Here is an 18,209-nt window from a genome sequence, read left to right as displayed (position 1 = left end):
TTAGTGGAAGGTGAGACTATATTACCATTTATGGTAAAAGTGAACCGAGACTCTTATTCGCGGACGAACTAAAATGGAAAAACGAGACTCTTATTCGCGGACGAAGGGAGTAATTTATAAAAATGACATTGTATTCAAAGAGTCATATTCCGACCGAGAAGAATGCCAAAGAACACTAAATTTCTATAAATTGGACCATTTGGAGCAATGAAATTCACTCACTCACCATGTTTCACATAGGTTTACAAGGATAGAAACTCTCCATTTCGTAGGAACTATAAATATTGGTATTTGGTATCTAAAAATTCACTCACTCACTACTTTATTTTTCATGGATAGGCGTCTGATGTTCCAGTTGCTCGAGTTCTTGCAAGAGGAAGGGTCAAAGGCGAAGAGTGAGCTTCTCAACCACACGAATTCTCTACCGAAATGAAGATATTCTTGAGGGTGTGTATTATTTTTTTGTGTGTTTGTAGAATATATCCGGCAGACAAAATACAAAGAGAGCAACGGTTTTCATCAACAAAGAATAATAAAGAGAAGAGAATGGCTGCTTATGTAATGTTGAAGGTGGTTCCGAGAGCTAAATTATAGGGATATTTTCCTTTTTGAAATTAAAATTTTATATATGTAATGTATAGGACGGTTTTAGAGCTAGATTATAGATTTATAGGGATATTTTCTTTTAAAATAACAAATTGTATACACATATAATATTGGAAACGGTTTTTTATGACAAGATATTTTTATTTTTTATTTTTATATATTTCTTATTCCACATACATTTCTTATTGGAAGTAATACTATGCAGTATTTTAGAGAATAGAAGCATTTTTGGCCAAACCTAGCAATTAATGCATTTATAGTGTCGCCATGATTGTTGGAACAAATTTATTTATTATATATACATTTTTCAATCAAGGCATAACATATGAAGCCGTGTAATCTTATTGAAATTAATTGACTATATTTTTCGTAAGATCATAGAGTTCAATTGACTCTATTATTATTTTATTTTTGAATTACGGGTAATTTACATAAGAAAGTTGTTTAAATCCGGAAAATATCCATGGCCTTGAATTTATCATGTCACACTAATAATATTGTCATTTTGTAATTTATTCTTAAAACATATTATTATATACCCAAACTTTGGATGACTCAATCTCAGTAATTAATAACTACTCCGAAATTTTAAAATTTTAAATATGATAATTAAGTTGTTAGAAATTATAATCAGACTTAAATGTTAAATGTCTTGTGTTATACTTTAATATAGATAAATCATTTGCTATCTATCCAACTATGGAATTCAAATATGTATTCTTTAAAATTTAATCACAAATTATAAAATCGTATTAATGAATTTATTTAATAATTATAAATTATAGTACTAATTTAAAAGGATAAAATACAAAATAAGCATGTGTCTAATAATAAATTAACTCATAATATTAAATTAATCTAGATTTTGAAAAGAATGCGGAGTTAGAAGTTTTAAATGGTGATAATATTTTTAAACATATAATATTATATTATTCTCTCCGTTCCCTAATAGTGGAATTATTTTGTCATTTTGATACGTTCTATAGTAATGGATTCGTTTCCTTTTTTAGTAAAAAGTCAACCCATTTCTAAAATTAACAATTTTCATGTAACGATATTGTTTATAATTTTAGTTAATTAAATTACATTCTAAAATTAATATTTTTTAATTATTTTAGCCCATGCATAGCACGAGTGTAATACTAGCAGTAATTGACGATGTTATGGGTGTTGTCATAGTAAAAGTTTGGATCGAAAAACCATACACGCGCACAATAGGATACACTTATAATTAATTAATCAACGTTTGGAGAATATTTATACCATATTTAAGCGAATTAAATTTGTAAATGCGCAAACCGACAAATCTTATAATTATCCATAAACACATCAATATACACACATATATATATACATACAAACAGAGAAGAGGAGAAGAGAGAAGAGAGACTGGTTTGGAAATGGAGACCTTTGGAGGGAAGCAGTGATTAAATATATTTATTCCCCCACAGCTACAGTGTAGCTTGACGATGAAGATTCATTGCTCTCTCACTCCTCTCCACTTCACCCACCGCTCCCCACTTCCACCCCTAAATCACACCTCCATAAACCCTAACCCCAATCCAATTCACCGCCTATAGATTATTCCGCCACTCATATTTCATTTCTCTAAATTAATTCATACATTTACGCCGCGGCCATGCCGAAGATGAAGCGCTTTCTTCGGAAGCTGCACATCGGCGATCACCAGCCGCCTCCCGTCCCCGATCAGCCAGCTCAAACGGCGTCGTCGCAGCTGTCGGAGTCGTCGTCTCCGTCTCCTTCGCCGTCGCCGCTGCCTGATTTGCCGCAGACGGCGTCCTCGTCGGAGAACGAGGCCGCGGGTACCAATTTCAATTACCTCGAAGAGGAGTTCCAAATGCAATTGGCGCTGGCAATCAGCGTTTCGGATCCAGGTCAAACCGGCGTTGACTCGGAAATGGCTCAAATCAACGCGGTTAAGCAGATTAGTCTTGGCCGCTCTCCTTCTCAAAGCCTAGCTGAATTTCTAGCCCTCCGATATTGGGTAAAAAATTGATCTTTTTATCTTGTGCTTTTTTTAGGTGTTTCAATTGTTACATGCATCGTTGTTTAGAAGTGTAGTTAACATTTCTATTGACGTGCAAAGTTGATCCTTAACTGCTGTTTATTTTTGTCTAGAGATTTTTTAAATTAAAACGAAATTCAGGCTAGTGACTTTGATGTTTAGGTTAGGGGTGGATTCTTTTGAGTAGATTATATTTGTCTCACTGTTTGACGGTTATTGGTTCTACACTTCTACTTAATATCCGGAAACTGAGCAATGTATTCTACTTTAGTACATTACATTTTGCTGGAATTTTGTTAGGATTAGTTGTTCTACTGTGTCATGTATTTGTGGAACAGAATCGTGCTCGAAAGGAATTTGCTTTGCAACTCTTAATGTTGTTATTTGGTAATTTGCTTAGTGGTATTAAGTCCAGGTAAATTAGTTATGATGCAAATATCATGCCACTAGAGAGATTGTCTTCTACCTTTGCCACCAGGGACGGAGCCAGGAATTTATATAAAGAGGGGCAAACTTATACATAGATAAAATTTAAGAGTTTCAAGAGGGGCAAATAGTTAGAAATTACAACAAATTAATTTTTTAATGTATATTTTATAGATATGTGATGAAATTTGAGGTGGGGCATTTGCCCATGCTAGCTATGAGCTGCATCCGTCCCTGTTTGCCACCGTCATCTATGGTACACCGTTTAATAAACGCTATATACGTATGTTGGCTAGTAGCTTGTGATAAAATGTAATGATTTTAAACTTGCGTGCTAGTTTTTCTTTCTCATGTAGTCATGTATGGGCCTATGGGGTAGACACATTTGTTCTGGAATGGAGAAGACATTTATACAATTTTCCCTAGTTAGTTTGGTCACATTACCTGCTAAACTTACACCTGATTTAATTAAATTGTAATAATATGAACGAAAAATCAAGTTACACATTTATTTCTGTCTAGTGTGTTTACAAACTATATAAAACACATCCTCATGGGAATATTATGATTCTTGTGAACATTTTAGCTGATAAACTTACTAAAATAGCCATATAAATTCGACATTCACTTAGACTTGTGCAGACGTGCAGCTAAGGGTAAAATGGCAAAGACCTTTATGCTTTTTCGGTTGTCTATCTTCTTTCTTTTCTTTTTCTTTTCCTTTTCCTTATCTGGTTTCATTTAATATTTTCTTGTTGAGTTACTGTGTGGATGGGGTCATATATTTATATAGTTAATAACGTTGATTATAATCATCTCCACTTCATATACTAATCAAAGAACATCCCTTCCTAAATCCTAACAAAGGAAGGAAAACCTATAAAAATGTATTATAGCCTTGAATTCTTTATCAGACTATTGATTAAATACCCATCTTTCTTTAATGCAGAGCTGTAATGTTGTAAATTATGATGAGAAAGTAATAGATGGATTCTATGATGTTTGTGGAATTGATTCCAGCTCGATGGTCCAAACCAACATGCCATCCCTAGTAGATCTTGAAGCAATATCTGTGTTGAACACTGTTGGCCTTGAGGTGGTTTCAGTCAACCGTGGTGCTGATATGGAGCTTCGGAGACTTGAGGAAATAGTGCATTTTATGTCCATGGATTATCTTGCTCCAAATACAAGCCAGAGTACAAGCTCGCTAGTTCAAAAAATTGCTGATCTTATTGTTGAAAGAATGGGAGGTCCTGTTAGTGATGTTGAAGAAATGTTTTGGAGATGGAGGGCACGGAGTCAGGAGTTAAGAGTCAACTTCAACACAGTTGTCCTTCCTCTTGGTTCTCTTGACATTGGCCATTCACGCCAAAGGGCCTTACTCTTTAAGGTCGTGAAAGATTTTCTCTCCATTTAATGAAAAAGGTGCATCATGATATCATCAACATAAGGAGCTAAATTCTATTAGCTTCCTTGGGTGAAGTAGTAGTTTTGGCTATCTACTTCATATTAGTATAGTGACTACCATGTTTGCAATGCAATATATGTGAACCACTGATTCTTGATTCTTATTTGTCAACAAATTGGAATCTTACAGTACTTGAACTACAATTCTGATAACAGGTTATGCTTTTAGGTACTTGCTGATAGGGTTAACATTCCATGTAAGCTAGTCAAAGGGAGTTATCATACTGGCACTGATGAAGGAGCTGTAAACTTGATAAAATTGGACAATGGAAGGTAACAGCTGGACTGATGCTCGTTTGCAAATTTTGTTTCTATGTAGTTGCTCTATTTCATCATAGAGGCCTTGCCATTATGGTAAGAATCCAGAAGCGTGAAATATTTTTCGAGCCTATTGAAAGTAATAACGTCCTTGTTGCTAGGTTTGCATATTCTCTTTGCGCTCTATTTCATCATTAATGTCCTGCCATTATGCATAAACCCGTTAATGAAGAAAATTTTGTCTTCAAGTTCGAATTCCTTTGAATGTTATGACTAATTATTGCAAAGGAATTCTCAGCTCATAGATTGACTTTTTGAATGAGTTAATCTTCGTTTTTATCCTGGTCAAAAATGGTTTTAGTTGAGTATGCTGTTGTGTAAGTGTAATAGCACATAATGCATTTCTGGAATGGGTGCAGTGAATATATTATAGATCTGATGGGTGCTCCTGGGGCTCTCATTCCTGCTGAAGCACCTAGTAGGCGTCTTCAAAATTTTGGGTTTGATATTACAACTGTTGCAGCAGTTGGCAAAGGTTCATTTTCAGCACCTGACCAAGGAACCAGAGCAGAAGCGTCCTACGTAGATGAAACTGCCAAAACTGGAAGTTCAAGTTTTGACTCATCTCAGGTTGCTACTGTATCAAATAGAAACGGTGGTAGATTCGCTGGAAAAATCCTGTCAGACCTGTTGGAGCATGCTACTGGAGATATTTATCTACCCTCAAGTGAAATATGTGAAATGCCATTGGGTGCTGGCAAGAAAATAAATTTGGTAGAGTTGCGAGTTGAAGATGTTCCCAGGTACATATTATTGCTGCTAGCAAACTGATTTATTTTTAGAACTTTGTACTTTGTTGTTATTACTCACATCAGGATAAAACTACCAATGGTCTTAGAGAGGGAAACTTGCTGCAAAGAAAGAATACTGTGGAGAGTGAGTTTGATTGGGTGTAAAATGATATTCTTGTTGCACTGACAAGTTTTACGTAACTGCAGGAAAGATGCAACTGAACAATTGCATGTGCCTCTGGATTCAGCTGGATACAGACCATCTTCTGATACCCAACACGAACGAAGAGTAACTTTCAAAGACAGAAAGGAGGAAGACATCCCAAATGACGGTGCTGCAATTGCTAATGAACATATTGATTCTTCTGGAAATGGAGAGGCTATACACATAGCCTACACTGACCAGTCTAATGCTAACAAGATTCAAGATATGCAAATTGATTCAGCAATAAATGGAGTGGCCGAAATGTTATGGGAGGATCTTCAGATTGGTGAACGCATTGGTATAGGTAAGAGTTGTGTTATTACGGATTTTATCCTTCTTTGAGGGTAGTGGATTTTCTGTAAATATATGTGGGTGAATCCATGTACTTCTGTAATATTATATGGAAAATCTGGATCCACACTTTCTATGCCACCCCATACCAGGTCATTTTTTTGGAATTCCTCAATCCCCTATCTACCGATTCTCAAGTTTTGCTAAATTTTGTATATTTGTATCTGAATGCATGCTTATCCTGCAGGATCTTATGGTGAGGTCTACCGAGCAGAATGGAATGGCACAGTGAGTTTTTACTTCCCTTTATTTTTATGAGAATGAGTTTAACTTTCCTTGAATATGCATTCTATGGAAAATGGGTATTCTGAAGTTAAAAAGTATGCACATAACTCTGGTGCAACTCTGGTACATTTAGATTTGTTCTCATCACTCAGAATGTATATTTGGCATGGTGTTAGGCCACATAATACTCGTTGATTTCCTTCTGGATTTAGACCAGTTTACTGGTATGAGCATGTAGAGATACGTATCTTTGTTGTGTTTGTCGTTTAATATGGATGGCTACTGGCTATGAAATTTTTTATTTATACTCATTGTAACACATCGATTGTTATTAACTTACAGGAAGTTGCATTGAAGAGGTTTATGAAACAAGATATATCAGGTGATGCACTAGCACAGTTTAGATGTGAGGTAAGCGAGATTTTTCAAGCATGCATCTCATGCATGACATTTTACATGCTTGAAAGAAACTTTTCAATTATTTATTGATCTTGTATTTGCTTGTTGTTTGATTTAGATCGAGATTATGTTGAGGTTGCGACATCCAAATATTGTTCTTTTCATGGGAGCTGTATTACGGCCCCCAAATATGTCTATATTGATGGAATTTCTCCCAAGGTTAATATCTCTTTAGCTAATGGAAATACCTTTTGTGATATCTTCCGTCTTATTCTAACCTTCTGAAAATGATGCTCATCTAATAACTTGTTCTCTTCCTGGCTATTTGCAGAGGTAGCTTGTATAAGCTGCTGCACCGTCCAAATATCCAAATTGATGAAAAAAGGCGAATAAGGATGGCCATGGATGTGGTATTGTGTTCAGGTGTTCCATTCCAGTTTGTTTCTCCTGTAAATTTTCTTCTGTCCTCTGTTAATATTTTGTTATTCTGCAGGCCAAGGGAATGAATTATTTACACACTAGCCATCCGATTATCGTGCATCGAGATCTCAAGACTCCAAACCTTCTTGTTGATAAAAATTGGGTCGTTAAGGTGAGGTCGTTGTGTATTACTACAACCCCATCAATTATAAACAATAGAGTTACTTTTCGTATCTATGCTAATATCTAATAATCCAATACGTTTAGGTTTGTGACTTTGGGATGTCGCGCCTGCAGCACAACACTTTTCTATCTTCTAAATCGACTGCTGGAACGGTAATGCCCACTGACCCAATGTTTTGTTGTAAGGGTGAAAACAAAGAACATAGAGAAGCTAGAAAGATATGATAAAATATTCACTCGCAATTTAATCCTATGTGTAGGCTGAGTGGATGGCACCAGAAGTTCTAAGGAATGAACCATCTAACGAGAAGTGAGTTCATGATCTATCCCTAGTCTTGAAAAGTATGATTTTCACCTCGCTGAAAGGTTCAGCTTTTCCTTATTTGCAGATCTGATGTATATAGTTTTGGGGTCATTTTATGGGAGCTGGCTACTCTGCGGGTGCCATGGACAGAAATGAACTCGATGCAAGTAGTTGGAGCCGTTGGATTTCAAGACAGACACCTTGACATCCCGCCCATGGTTGATCCACTGGTTGCAGATATAATACGCGATTGCTGGATTAGGTAAAGTTTCTCACACGATTCTCAACTCTTTTCATGTTTGTCTGAATCTGGGATAAAATTCTAACCAAACACTAAGAAGTGAGTTCTAAACTTGACAACATTGTTTCTGTAGAAACCCACAGGGACGCCCTTCGTTTGCACAGATTATTGCTCGACTCAAACGCGTGCGTCGCCTTAGGGTGCAGAAAACAACTGAGAGTCGTGAAACCCATCTCTGATGTAACAATAGCTCAGTACTCGTTCAAAGAACCAGCAGAGCAGGAGTGGGTTTTTAGAAATCTTCAAAGGTACAGCTGCTAAGGAACATAATTGGATTGGGTAGGCAGTGGTTCATTGGCGAAGCTTGATGCAGCCGGAAACAAAACTCGCCTGGACTTAAAACAAGTCTCATAAGTGCAGCTGGGGGCAAACATTAAATTCTTGAGAAAATGGAAAAAAGTTTAGAAGGTATTAGGGTTCACCAATGTAGGTGAGTAAATTTGTAATAAATCTTATTTAGACCGAGAGAGAGGGGTGGTTTAGGGGGTATCTGTTGAGACCACAAAAAAGTAACTGTAAAAAAGGGTCTCTGCTGATTTTGTATAAAAAAAATTATTTGTTGTATTTAAACCGTCACCTGGCATAAGTTGTGAGGGCAAAATTATCAAAAAAAAATGAAAAGAAAAGAAAAGAAAAGAAAAGGAAGAAGGTTATGATTCATGAATTGATTCTCAGAATTATAAATTATTTGTTCCAAGACTTGCATTTCAGATTCAACAACTAATTCAACTCTAGCCTGTGTTAAAATATCATGATTCTAAAAAATATAATCTCATTTCATGACGTGCATCTCATGCAATTCTTACAATCTATTTTCTCTTCCACACATGAACATGAAGCAATCTATATTATCTTCCACTCATTAAGCGTGGAAGACCCCTCATAAATTCTAAGGTTTTTACACTTTCATTTGCTCTAACATGATTGCCATTGCAGTATATCTATGGACGTATGGAGTAGTAACTAAAGTTTTTTGCCTTTACAATTAAAGTTTTTGACTTTATAATTAAAGTATTAGGGCATTCATAGTATAGTCGGAACCATGGCTCCATTGCACGACGTTTTCAAGGACGTTTTAAAGGTCGGCGGCCGCAAATTCAACTGACGACCTGGCAGATTTCCGGCACCACTGCAGAGGCCGCATCCAATTTAACATTTCTTTTTTTAAAAATTATTTAATTTTAATGGTTTGATTTATCTAATTTTTATTTTTATTTTTTGTTAAATTTCTCTTCAATTCTCTATTATTCATCCATACTCTCAATTCTCTATATTGTCCATAGTCATTAATAATACTAATAATACTAGTACTTACATGACTATGTACTCTTTGATTGCTTCCTCTGTGTCATTTATCTTGAGTAGCATATTGGCATGGTACAAAAGAATACGTTTATCTTAAATTGTTTGGCCTAGATAAATTTCTCTATTGTATAAATATGAAGAGTGTATCGTGCACTTACTAAAATCGATATATATTAAAGACCATAATTCGCCCCGCGTGAGTTGAACTAGTTCTCTTATAAAAAAATGGCGTTGTTCATTACCAAACGGTCAATCCCATCATTTAATTAACTTCATATTTGTGGCCATGATAAACATAATAGGATTACTATTAACTTGTTTGATTTGTTTTCCATAGTTTTTAAATATTGATTTGTTTCCTAGATAGGGCGAGCATTGGGGTTTCGGTTCGGTTTTTTGTCCAAACCGAACCAAAACAAAAAAAAATCGAATTTAGTTCAAAATTCAAATCGAACCGAACCTGAAAAACCGAAATTAAACAAAACCGAAACCCAAAATTTTTGTATTTTTAAAATCGAACCGAATCAAACCCGATAAATCAAAAAAATCGAATCGAATTTTAAAATTTCGGTTTGGTTCGGTTCGGATATTCCCATGTATTCAATATTTGATCAAAATAAAAAAAATAAACAGCGAAATAAATAAATAAAACAAAAAACATAGCGCATCCAAAAAACATCCCTTGTTTATCGCGTTAATTACTGGACTACTAAGAAATTACATTACACAAATAAAAAAAAACAATTTCCCCCAATTCTCTCTCTCTCTCACACACAACTGCGCCTGAGCTGCACAGTTGCGGATAACGACAAGCAAACTAACCGACACTTCTCTGACGAGCGCCGGGGCCTGCTTCGCCTGCGCCACCGGCGGTGCTTCTGCTGCCTCAAGATGAGTAGATCGCTACCCGCCGCTGTCTTACTGGCAGTGGTACTCGTCGCCGCCGCCGCGGTGTCTGAGGATTCCAAGCTGGCCGAGGAGGGAGACGTCGCCGCTGCCATCTTCTCCAATGCGACCATTACTGGGAACAAGACCAGTCCGAAGGAGGACACGTTTGCTGATATGATCGACCGTGCGCTCCAGAAGGAATTCACGGAGAATGAGGATCATAATGAAGGTTTTATTGGATCACATTTACTTAGCTTTGTTTCAATTCGCTCCGATTTTGTTTTTGCTGATACCTGTTTCGTTAGGGTTAACATTCGGCACATAGCATACGCACTCTTTATAGTTTGCTAAGTAAATTTGGGAATCGAGAGGTTTTTATGAGCTTTATTGATTCCTTATGTGATGTTTAAACTGTTTTTTTGTTTTCATTATTTTGGGGAAAAGGTTGAAGTTCGTCTATTGGCTGCAGCCATTACTGATTTATGGATCCAGCAAGAGTTGTGTTGAGCTAAAGTTATTGTTTATGTTTACCATCTTAATCAATTTTTTAAAACTAGCGTCTATTTTGCTTGTTATTTTGATGTACATTCAAATAGCTCAGCTGCTTTTTGTAAGTTTCTTGTGATTAATGTGGTGGTGGATTCTTAGTTGATACTGTCTGAAATTGAACTCGTGGCAGAAAACGATGCCGGTAGCTTCAACAACACTGTGGCTGAGCAACAGGTTTGTACCTTGCAACTCCACCTCTTTGAATAGTACTTTTATCTAATTTTGGGAGGTATGAATTTAATTGCATATGAATAATGTCCCTTGACTTGGAGGGTTCAAGTGGATTTTGCAACATGTTTTGGAAATCGGAAATTATTGAAATGGTTGACTGGAAATTCAGTAACAAGCGCAACAACAGTAGAATTTCACAATAAGCGGGAAAAAGTTGGCTAATTTGTCTCAATATGGTGTGGAAGCTTAAGATATTTCTCTTCGGACAATAGCTTCAAGTATTCCTGGATGTCTTCTTTGTGAACTGGACAACTTCGCCTTTCGGTTTCCAGAAACAGAAATGACTTAATGGTGTCTGAATTTGGCACTGATCATGATATATACATTATATTTCGGGGGATTAAATCGTTGAACTAGTCAGATGGGAGGTATACGCATCATGATCTATGATGTGTGATAAGTTTAGGGATTATGTAGCTGGGAGGCCCTTTGCTTAACCTTGTGCTAGTGTCATTGTATTCCAAAGTTAAATATTTTCTTGCCCTTTGCTTAACCTTGTGCTGGTGTCATTGTATTCCAAAGTTAAATATTTTCTTGATCACAGTTCCTTTGTATGCTTGTCAGTTTAACATACATATGATAGACCAGAGGAAATAGAAGGCTAAAAAAATACTCACTAGCTTTGGTTGATCATATCTGTAACCAAACTCTGGTTTCATTAGTTTTTTAAATAGACAATCACAATGAGTGAACAGTGACATGGTTTCAATTGCAAAACATGTTGCCTTATTTGCTTATTTCTGGCTTACTTTATCACATTATCAGGCTGTGTTGGAAACAGTAGCTAGAGTGAAGCCAAAGAAAAATGAAACAAAAGAAGAAAAGTAGGTATCTGTACTATTCTTGCACTAACTTTTTCCACATACAAAACATGTTTGTTTTACTTATATGCATTATCCTCTTGTAATTATAGATCCTTTAAATTTAATAAAGTTTTCAACCTGGATAATGACAATGGAGCTGAAGAGACCCCAACATTAATCGATAGAAAGGTAAAACAATGTTGTTACACTTTTTAGTTCCATAGTGACATTAATTTCTGAATTTTTCTCTAGTAGCATTGTTATCTCTAAGAGTCTGAAAGAAAAGGTACTGTTAAACTATTAAAGAGACAAATCAGAAGTTAAGTAAATCAGTAACAATCTTACCATTGTCAGTGGTAAATATACAGTTTTTTTGTCTATATTCAGGATAATGTATTTATCATATCAAATTTCAAATCCAAATACCCTGTGCTGCAGTTAGACTTGAGGTACAGTAACAAGACTGATAAGTTTTTACAATCTCGCGTCTCGTCCTTTTGGGATCTAGACCATCTGATGTGATGATCTTGCAGGCTCATATCAGACCTAGTTGTCGTCATTGTCTCTGCAACTTGTGGTGGAATTGCTTTTGCCTGTGCTGGACAACCGGTCTGATCTCGGAACTTGGCTTGTCTTGCTATGCTCACTCTGTTCAACCATATTTCCTAATTCTGTGAAACACTTTGCAGGTGCTTACTGGATACTTATTAGCAGGATCACTTGTTGGACCTGGAGGTCTGAATATTATCAGTGAAATGGTGCAAGTATGTGACTATACTAAATCAACTCTTGACGTTTAAATGTGCTACTTTGCATCTTAGATGCCTTTGCAGGCTAAATTTTCCTTCTGAAGTAGTAGTGGTATTTATGGTTCACCCATAAATGAGTTTCGTCATGCACTGCTCTGATTCTGTCATTCATAATGAGTTTATCCAGGTTGAGACAGTGGCTCAGTTTGGTGTAATTTTCCTTCTGTTTGCCCTGGGCCTGGAGTTCTCCACAACAAAGGTTAGCTGCTTTTATAGGTTGCTTTAAAACGACACAGTACTGGTTTTTCTGTTTGTATTTAGACTGAAGCAATTAGCTGTTTACAGCTACGAGTTGTTCGTGCAGTTGCTATTCTTGGAGGGTTACTTCAAATTCTCTTTTTCATGTGCCTATGTGGAATTATAGCCTCGGTATGTTCATCAGATGGGTTTTAGTTGTTGATATATTATTGCTTGCCAAAAGTTTATAAAGTTTATTGATTAAATCGATTATTGACCATCAAATGCATGCTCTGTAATAAGGCTCCTCTAACAATTGTGTCATGTCAATTATATGCTATTTTCTCATTGTCCAGTGGTGGCAAGAGAAATTGCAGATCTTATCTCCTTAAACACTGCTTTATACTCTGAAACTGCTAGATAAGCCTATCTTGTTGAAAAGTGAAAGTAGTGTCTTTATATTGTTGTCTATTTTCAGTTTGGGAAGTGACAGCAAGTCAGCAATAGATTTAAAGTTAACATAAGCTGCAAGTTCAGAAACCTGCCGATGAGTGTCTTACTTTAATTTTTTCCACCTAAGGTTATTCTGGTCTAACTTGAAAGTAAACCTTCAGTAGGCATTCAATGGAAATTGAAGGGGGAGAATTAGAGGTTTGAAGGAGGTTGTATATCAAAATCTTAGCTGTTTGTATGCTACTTTAGCTAAATAATGCCACAGTTGCTCCCTTTGGAATCTTATGTTACTTGAAAACAAATGCTCTATTCCCTTGGCTTAGATATATGGCTATGTTATCTTTGGAACCTTTTCTGTTTTCACTTAAAGCCATTTTTCATCTTCTGCAATCTGGTAAAAGCAATTTCATGTCATTGTTTCTAGGCTTGTGGTGGCAGAGCTTCTGAGGGTGTATTTGTTGGAGCTTTTCTGTCGATGTCATCTACAGCAGTGGTAAGTCCAGTGCATCAGTCACTTGGTTGAGCATTGCTGCTAGTATACTTTCTTTAAATGTAACACATGTACCAATGATACCTTGCTCTGGGTGAGGATAGCATCTTCTCCTCTCCATGGTGTTTTTTCCTTATTCAATGACTATTTTATTAGGTTTACAAGTTCCTGATGGAGAAAAATAGTACAAACGCTCTTCATGGTCAAGTGACTATTGGCACACTGATCTTACAGGTATCATAAGTATTGTTCCCTTTTACTGCATGGCTCTTTTACTAATGTCCCATAAATATGCTTTTCAACTCTGATCATCTGATTACAGTCTCACATGCTCTCATGTTCTTTCTTATACCAATACATACCTTTTGTGCAAGGGTTAATGTTTGTTAAATAAAATCTACTATTCATTTCATTGTCAGGACTGTGCTGTAGGATTGCTATTTGCTATGCTTCCGGTTCTTGGTGGAACTTCTGGTGTTATGCAGGGGGTCATTTCCATGACTAAATCGTAAGCTCAATCCTCTTCTTTCTGCGCATTGGATAGCATGTCTAGTTAAAAGGATTTTTTAATCAGCAATTAGAAAAGTTGAATTAGGAAAATTTGACCATTTCCGTTTGGTTTTTTAAAGAAAGAACTAACGTATATATGGAAAATGTTTTCTGACTTTCAGGATAATTTATATGAACAGTGAGATTAGCAGAAAGTGATGTCTACATATTTTAAGGGGTGTTTACTTTGAGTGATAGGATATTGGGATGGATTGATAAAAGTAATCTAAGTTGATAGATATATTAATTTTGAGCTTGTTTGATGATCTTATCCTACAAATATTTAATCATATGCTTTATCAGTCTATCCTATCACTCATAGTAAACATCCCTTTAGAGGATAGTTCTTATTTTAATGATTGTTCGTAGGAGAATGTTTAATTCTTTATCTTATCTTGCTAGATCTTTTTTTTTTCGGGAAAACTGGTCCTGATATCTTTATTTGATTGACCCATGTTGTCCTGATACTTCATATATTCGAGCTGAATACATTATTCTTTTGGTTGGCTAAAAACTGCAATTTCATTAGCCAGGTTGGTGGTGTTGATTGCGTTCTTGGCAGCTCTAACAGTATTGTCGTGGACATGTGTGCCTTGGTTCTTGAAACTCATGATAAGTTTGTCATCACAGGTAAACTTACATGTTCCAATGTTTTTCACCCACCAAGACATGTTGTGTTGAACAAATATGTGCAAGCTTCATCAATTGGTCAAAGTTACCATATCATACTTGTCTCCTTTCGCAGACCAACGAACTTTATCAATTGGCATCTGTTGCATTTTGCCTTCTTGTTGCTTGGGTTAGTTTCTTTGACACTTATCAAAACTGTAGCTCTGTTCCCTTATCTTGTCCTTGGTCATTGATCGTCATGTAACCTCTAAATTGATGGATCCTATTCGGATATACTCCACTTTTTATGTGTTCCAGACTAGCGACAAGCTTGGTCTCAGTTTAGAATTGGGTTCATTTGCTGCAGGAGTAATGATAGCCACAACCGATCTTGGTCAGCATACCCTTGAACAAGTAAGATTATTTTTCACACTTCTTGAACTAGTGGACAAAATTGCTGCATGCTCATTATAGTTATTGTCGTCATTTACATATGGCTACATTTGATTCACCACATACTTTTTTGTGCAGGTTGAGCCTATTCGCAATATGTTTGCTGCTCTTTTCTTGTCTAGCATTGGCATGCTGATCCATGTTCATTTTCTATGGAATCATGTTGATATCTTGCTGGCATCAGTTATACTGGTTGTCATTGTGAAAACAATAGTAATTTCTGTAGTTGTCAAGGGATTTGGCTACAACAACAAAACTTCGCTTCTTGTAAGTTGCCCTTCTTATTTGTAAAATTTGAATTTGTTCTACACATCCGACTCATCAGCAGTAACCTTGGTCCTTGATCTATGTAGGTCGGTATGTCTTTGGCACAAATAGGGGAATTTGCTTTTGTGCTTCTTAGTCGTGCCTCAAATCTGCATCTGGTTGAGGTAAGTACTTAACTACGTGATCTCCCTATTGCATCATTGATATTTACGAGATGTTCTGGTCTTTCTTAGAATTATTAACCTTTTTTTTTTCTTTTTTTCGTCATCCAGGGGAAAGTGTATCTGCTGCTTCTTGGAACTACAGCCCTCAGTCTGGTAATCAAAATCCTCCTGCTTGAGATATTTGTTGAGCTTTACTGGCTCTTACTTGAGATTGCAAGACGGCTACTAATATGGCTCCCACCCGATTTATAGATGAGTTAATGACAAATATATTTCTGTAGGTAACTACTCCATTGCTTTTTAAGCTTATACCAGCAGTTGTGCACCTAGGCATCTTGTTACGCTGGTTTTCACCTGAAAGCCAAGTCGAGGTAAAAGAACCCGGCCCTGTTCTCCTTTTCTCTTTCTTGCTTGTGATGGCATACTTGGGCTTTTAAATATTCTTCTGATCTTTCTCGGAACATTAAATTGGCCCCAGATCGGACTCAAAGGAGACGTTCTCCGGTCTGACAGTTCTAAGCAGAGAATCGCCTTGATATCTAAGGATCGCTTGATACATGAAGTATGATAAATTCATCCCAACTGTGACAAGTTCCCACATTTTTACCTCTGAAAATTCTCCAGTTATAGCATCCAATGCCCCCAAATTGGAGAATTCTTCTCCTGTGTTCTAACAGCATGCCCGTGCGAATCTCTCATATACATACATCTCTAACCAGAGTCGCAGAAGACAAAACTGCACCCACCTCAGACAGCAAACACAGGAAGTAATCTAACTACTAGAGCCACTAACTATCTACCATGTAAAATAGTTTCAGCCTTTTTCTGTGCTATGCAAATTTAATTGTTCCTTTTTGGCCTTTCTGTCCGAAGCACTTAATTGAATCTCGCTTCCGTCTTCCTGTCTTCACCTGTAGAGCATTGATATATATTATCTGCGTTGATTTGAACGGACATGATGTACACAAATCTAACAATGAAGTTGATAGATGAACTTTCTTCTCTGATATTAGTATCATTATTATTATTATTCGTATGTCTTTTTCGATATACTATTTTGGGGTCTTGTGTGAGACGATACCATTGTGAGATGGGTTAAGATCCAAATTCATTGAAATGTATGTTGGGTCCGAATCTTGACTTGTCTCACGATGGTCGGACTAATAGAAATCAGTGGGAATGGGTCTCTCCCCTACATTTTGGGGTTCTATGATTTTATTAATTATTATTCGAGTGGAATTAAACCAATTCTGTAATAAATCAGTCTAATCACCACTTTGCTTACTAAGATTTGGAACTATAGAATGTGTGATATATCTATTTGTGTATTGATTGAGTTGAGAATCTGTATAAATGATTTGGTTCAAGCATTTGAATCATTGTATGTACTATACGAAGCACAGGTTGTACACAGCATCTTCTCGTTAAATAACAAAATCATTGATGAACTTTGTGGTCCAATCAAATCCCAACTCTATGTTGGTGGCATTAGATATAGGATCATAATTCGCCAAGTGAAAATTATTATGAACAAAAATAATAATTATTATGATTAAAAGTTGCCATTGTTTCAAAGAAAAGTTTCAATTCTTATGCTCAAAAGCAACATTGCTTATAAATACATGTACATAGTATAAATAGAAGTAAATAGGTTGGATCCGAGTTACAAAGGATCCAAGAGACCAACACACTATCTAATTGATTGGCCCCTTCAAATTTGTCAAAATGGATGGACTTTTTTATTTTTATCATTGATCACATCATCTGACTTTCTATTATAGAGTAAAACGTTTCCAAATTAAATAAAGTGATTCAATAAATTCTCAAGTGATATGACCTTTGGAGCAACTATTCAATTATGCTCTAATAACTTATAAGCATACCTAAGAGAAAAAAATTGACACTAGCCAATTAAATTAGTTGGACCTACCAATCATCTCCATATTGGCAACCACATCTTTGAATCTTGATGATGTCCACTCCCCATCTTTAAATTATTACTTCCAACTTGTAGTATATTTTGCAATATAATTAGGGTTGATGCTAATAATAAGGAATATAATGGTTACACCCTTGTTTAATTATTATACTACTACATTGACATTCTTTTGCTTTTTTTACTAGCATCCATCCAACTATGGTCATGACTCAAATTCAAACTAAAAGATATTGGAGGAATTTAAAAGGATGTTATTTATCAGTTTATACGTCGATTGTGTGATTAGTTGAATTGCCAAAAAAAAAGAAGCTATAGCAATATATTTTAATTGAATTGAGGAAAAAATGGTGCACGCATGCAATAATACTGCGGCGATTGTGATGGATAACTGAGATGACAAACAAAAACGAGCAATTATTGGATTAAAGAATCCAATACTAAATGTCAAAAATGGTTACGATGTTTTAGTTTTTGCGATAAAAGTGAATATTTCAAATTTGAAAGCAAACAAAATTCCAACATTTATTTAAAAGATACACGTCCAAATATTTGCAGTGACAG

At 35.9% G+C, this 18,209-nt stretch overlaps 2 protein-coding genes across 6 annotated transcripts; both read left to right on the top strand.

Moving 5' to 3' along the window:
* The first annotated feature begins 1,982 nt into the window (after positions 1–1,982).
* Positions 1,983–8,622, top strand: LOC125215786 (putative serine/threonine-protein kinase SIS8). 3 transcript variants are annotated; one of them, XR_007175303.2, is made up of 14 exons: positions 1,983–2,611; positions 4,008–4,448; positions 4,695–4,798; positions 5,203–5,586; positions 5,782–6,083; positions 6,318–6,358; positions 6,698–6,766; positions 6,873–6,973; positions 7,086–7,164; positions 7,248–7,346; positions 7,442–7,510; positions 7,618–7,667; positions 7,730–7,923; positions 8,036–8,622. XR_007175303.2 is itself a non-coding variant. In XM_048117331.2 (14 exons), exons 1-14 carry the CDS (start codon positions 2,246–2,248, stop codon positions 8,139–8,141), a joined length of 2,388 nt encoding a protein of 795 aa, XP_047973288.1. In that variant the 5' UTR covers positions 1,983–2,245; the 3' UTR covers positions 8,142–8,622. The 3 variants fall into 3 exon arrangements, 2 of the variants coding, with proteins under 2 accessions (XP_047973288.1, XP_047973289.1); XM_048117331.2 differs by having other exon boundaries at positions 7,747–7,923; XM_048117332.2 differs by having other exon boundaries at positions 2,485–2,611; positions 4,079–4,448; positions 7,747–7,923.
* A 1,392-nt stretch (positions 8,623–10,014) lies between these two features.
* Positions 10,015–16,716, top strand: LOC125215787 (K(+) efflux antiporter 6-like). 3 transcript variants are annotated; one of them, XM_048117333.2, is made up of 20 exons: positions 10,015–10,384; positions 10,835–10,878; positions 11,701–11,759; positions 11,849–11,927; positions 12,126–12,187; positions 12,272–12,347; positions 12,428–12,502; positions 12,675–12,746; positions 12,833–12,916; positions 13,602–13,670; positions 13,824–13,901; positions 14,087–14,175; positions 14,750–14,846; positions 14,962–15,015; positions 15,144–15,239; positions 15,357–15,545; positions 15,632–15,709; positions 15,818–15,862; positions 15,991–16,080; positions 16,188–16,716. In XM_048117333.2, the coding sequence occupies exons 1-20, from the start codon at positions 10,159–10,161 to the stop codon at positions 16,275–16,277; spliced, it is 1,752 nt and encodes a 583-aa protein (XP_047973290.1). In that variant the 5' UTR covers positions 10,015–10,158; the 3' UTR covers positions 16,278–16,716. The 3 variants fall into 3 exon arrangements, with proteins under 3 accessions (XP_047973290.1, XP_047973291.1, XP_047973292.1); XM_048117334.2 differs by having other exon boundaries at positions 14,746–14,846; positions 15,193–15,239; XM_048117335.2 differs by having other exon boundaries at positions 10,289–10,384; positions 11,701–11,763.
* The last annotated feature ends 1,493 nt before the right edge of the window (positions 16,717–18,209 follow it).

The sequence above is a fragment of the Salvia hispanica genome, chromosome 3 (assembly GCF_029641045.1).
Source record: "Salvia hispanica isolate PSC_SH4W2 chromosome 3, Shi_PSC_v1, whole genome shotgun sequence".
NCBI classification, from domain to species: Eukaryota; Viridiplantae; Streptophyta; class Magnoliopsida; order Lamiales; family Lamiaceae; genus Salvia; species Salvia hispanica.
Note: the sequence above shows the minus strand (reverse complement) of the source record. Positions and strands in the feature narration are given on the sequence as shown.

Bases quoted from the DNA above. Each gene is read 5' to 3' on its own strand.
- LOC125215786 (XM_048117331.2), top strand. From the start codon at position 2,246: ATGCCGAAGATGAAGCGCTTTCTTCGGAAGCTGCACATCGGCGATCAC. The intron at 6,359-6,697 runs GTGAGTTTTTAC...ATTAACTTACAG, and splicing joins GAGCAGAATGGAATGGCACA to GAAGTTGCATTGAAGAGGTT. The intron at 7,511-7,617 runs GTAATGCCCACT...TCCTATGTGTAG, and splicing joins CTAAATCGACTGCTGGAACG to GCTGAGTGGATGGCACCAGA.
- LOC125215787 (XM_048117333.2), top strand. From the start codon at position 10,159: ATGAGTAGATCGCTACCCGCCGCTGTCTTACTGGCAGTGGTACTCGTC. The intron at 12,917-13,601 runs GTATGTTCATCA...CATTGTTTCTAG, and splicing joins TATGTGGAATTATAGCCTCG to GCTTGTGGTGGCAGAGCTTC. The intron at 13,671-13,823 runs GTAAGTCCAGTG...CTATTTTATTAG, and splicing joins CGATGTCATCTACAGCAGTG to GTTTACAAGTTCCTGATGGA.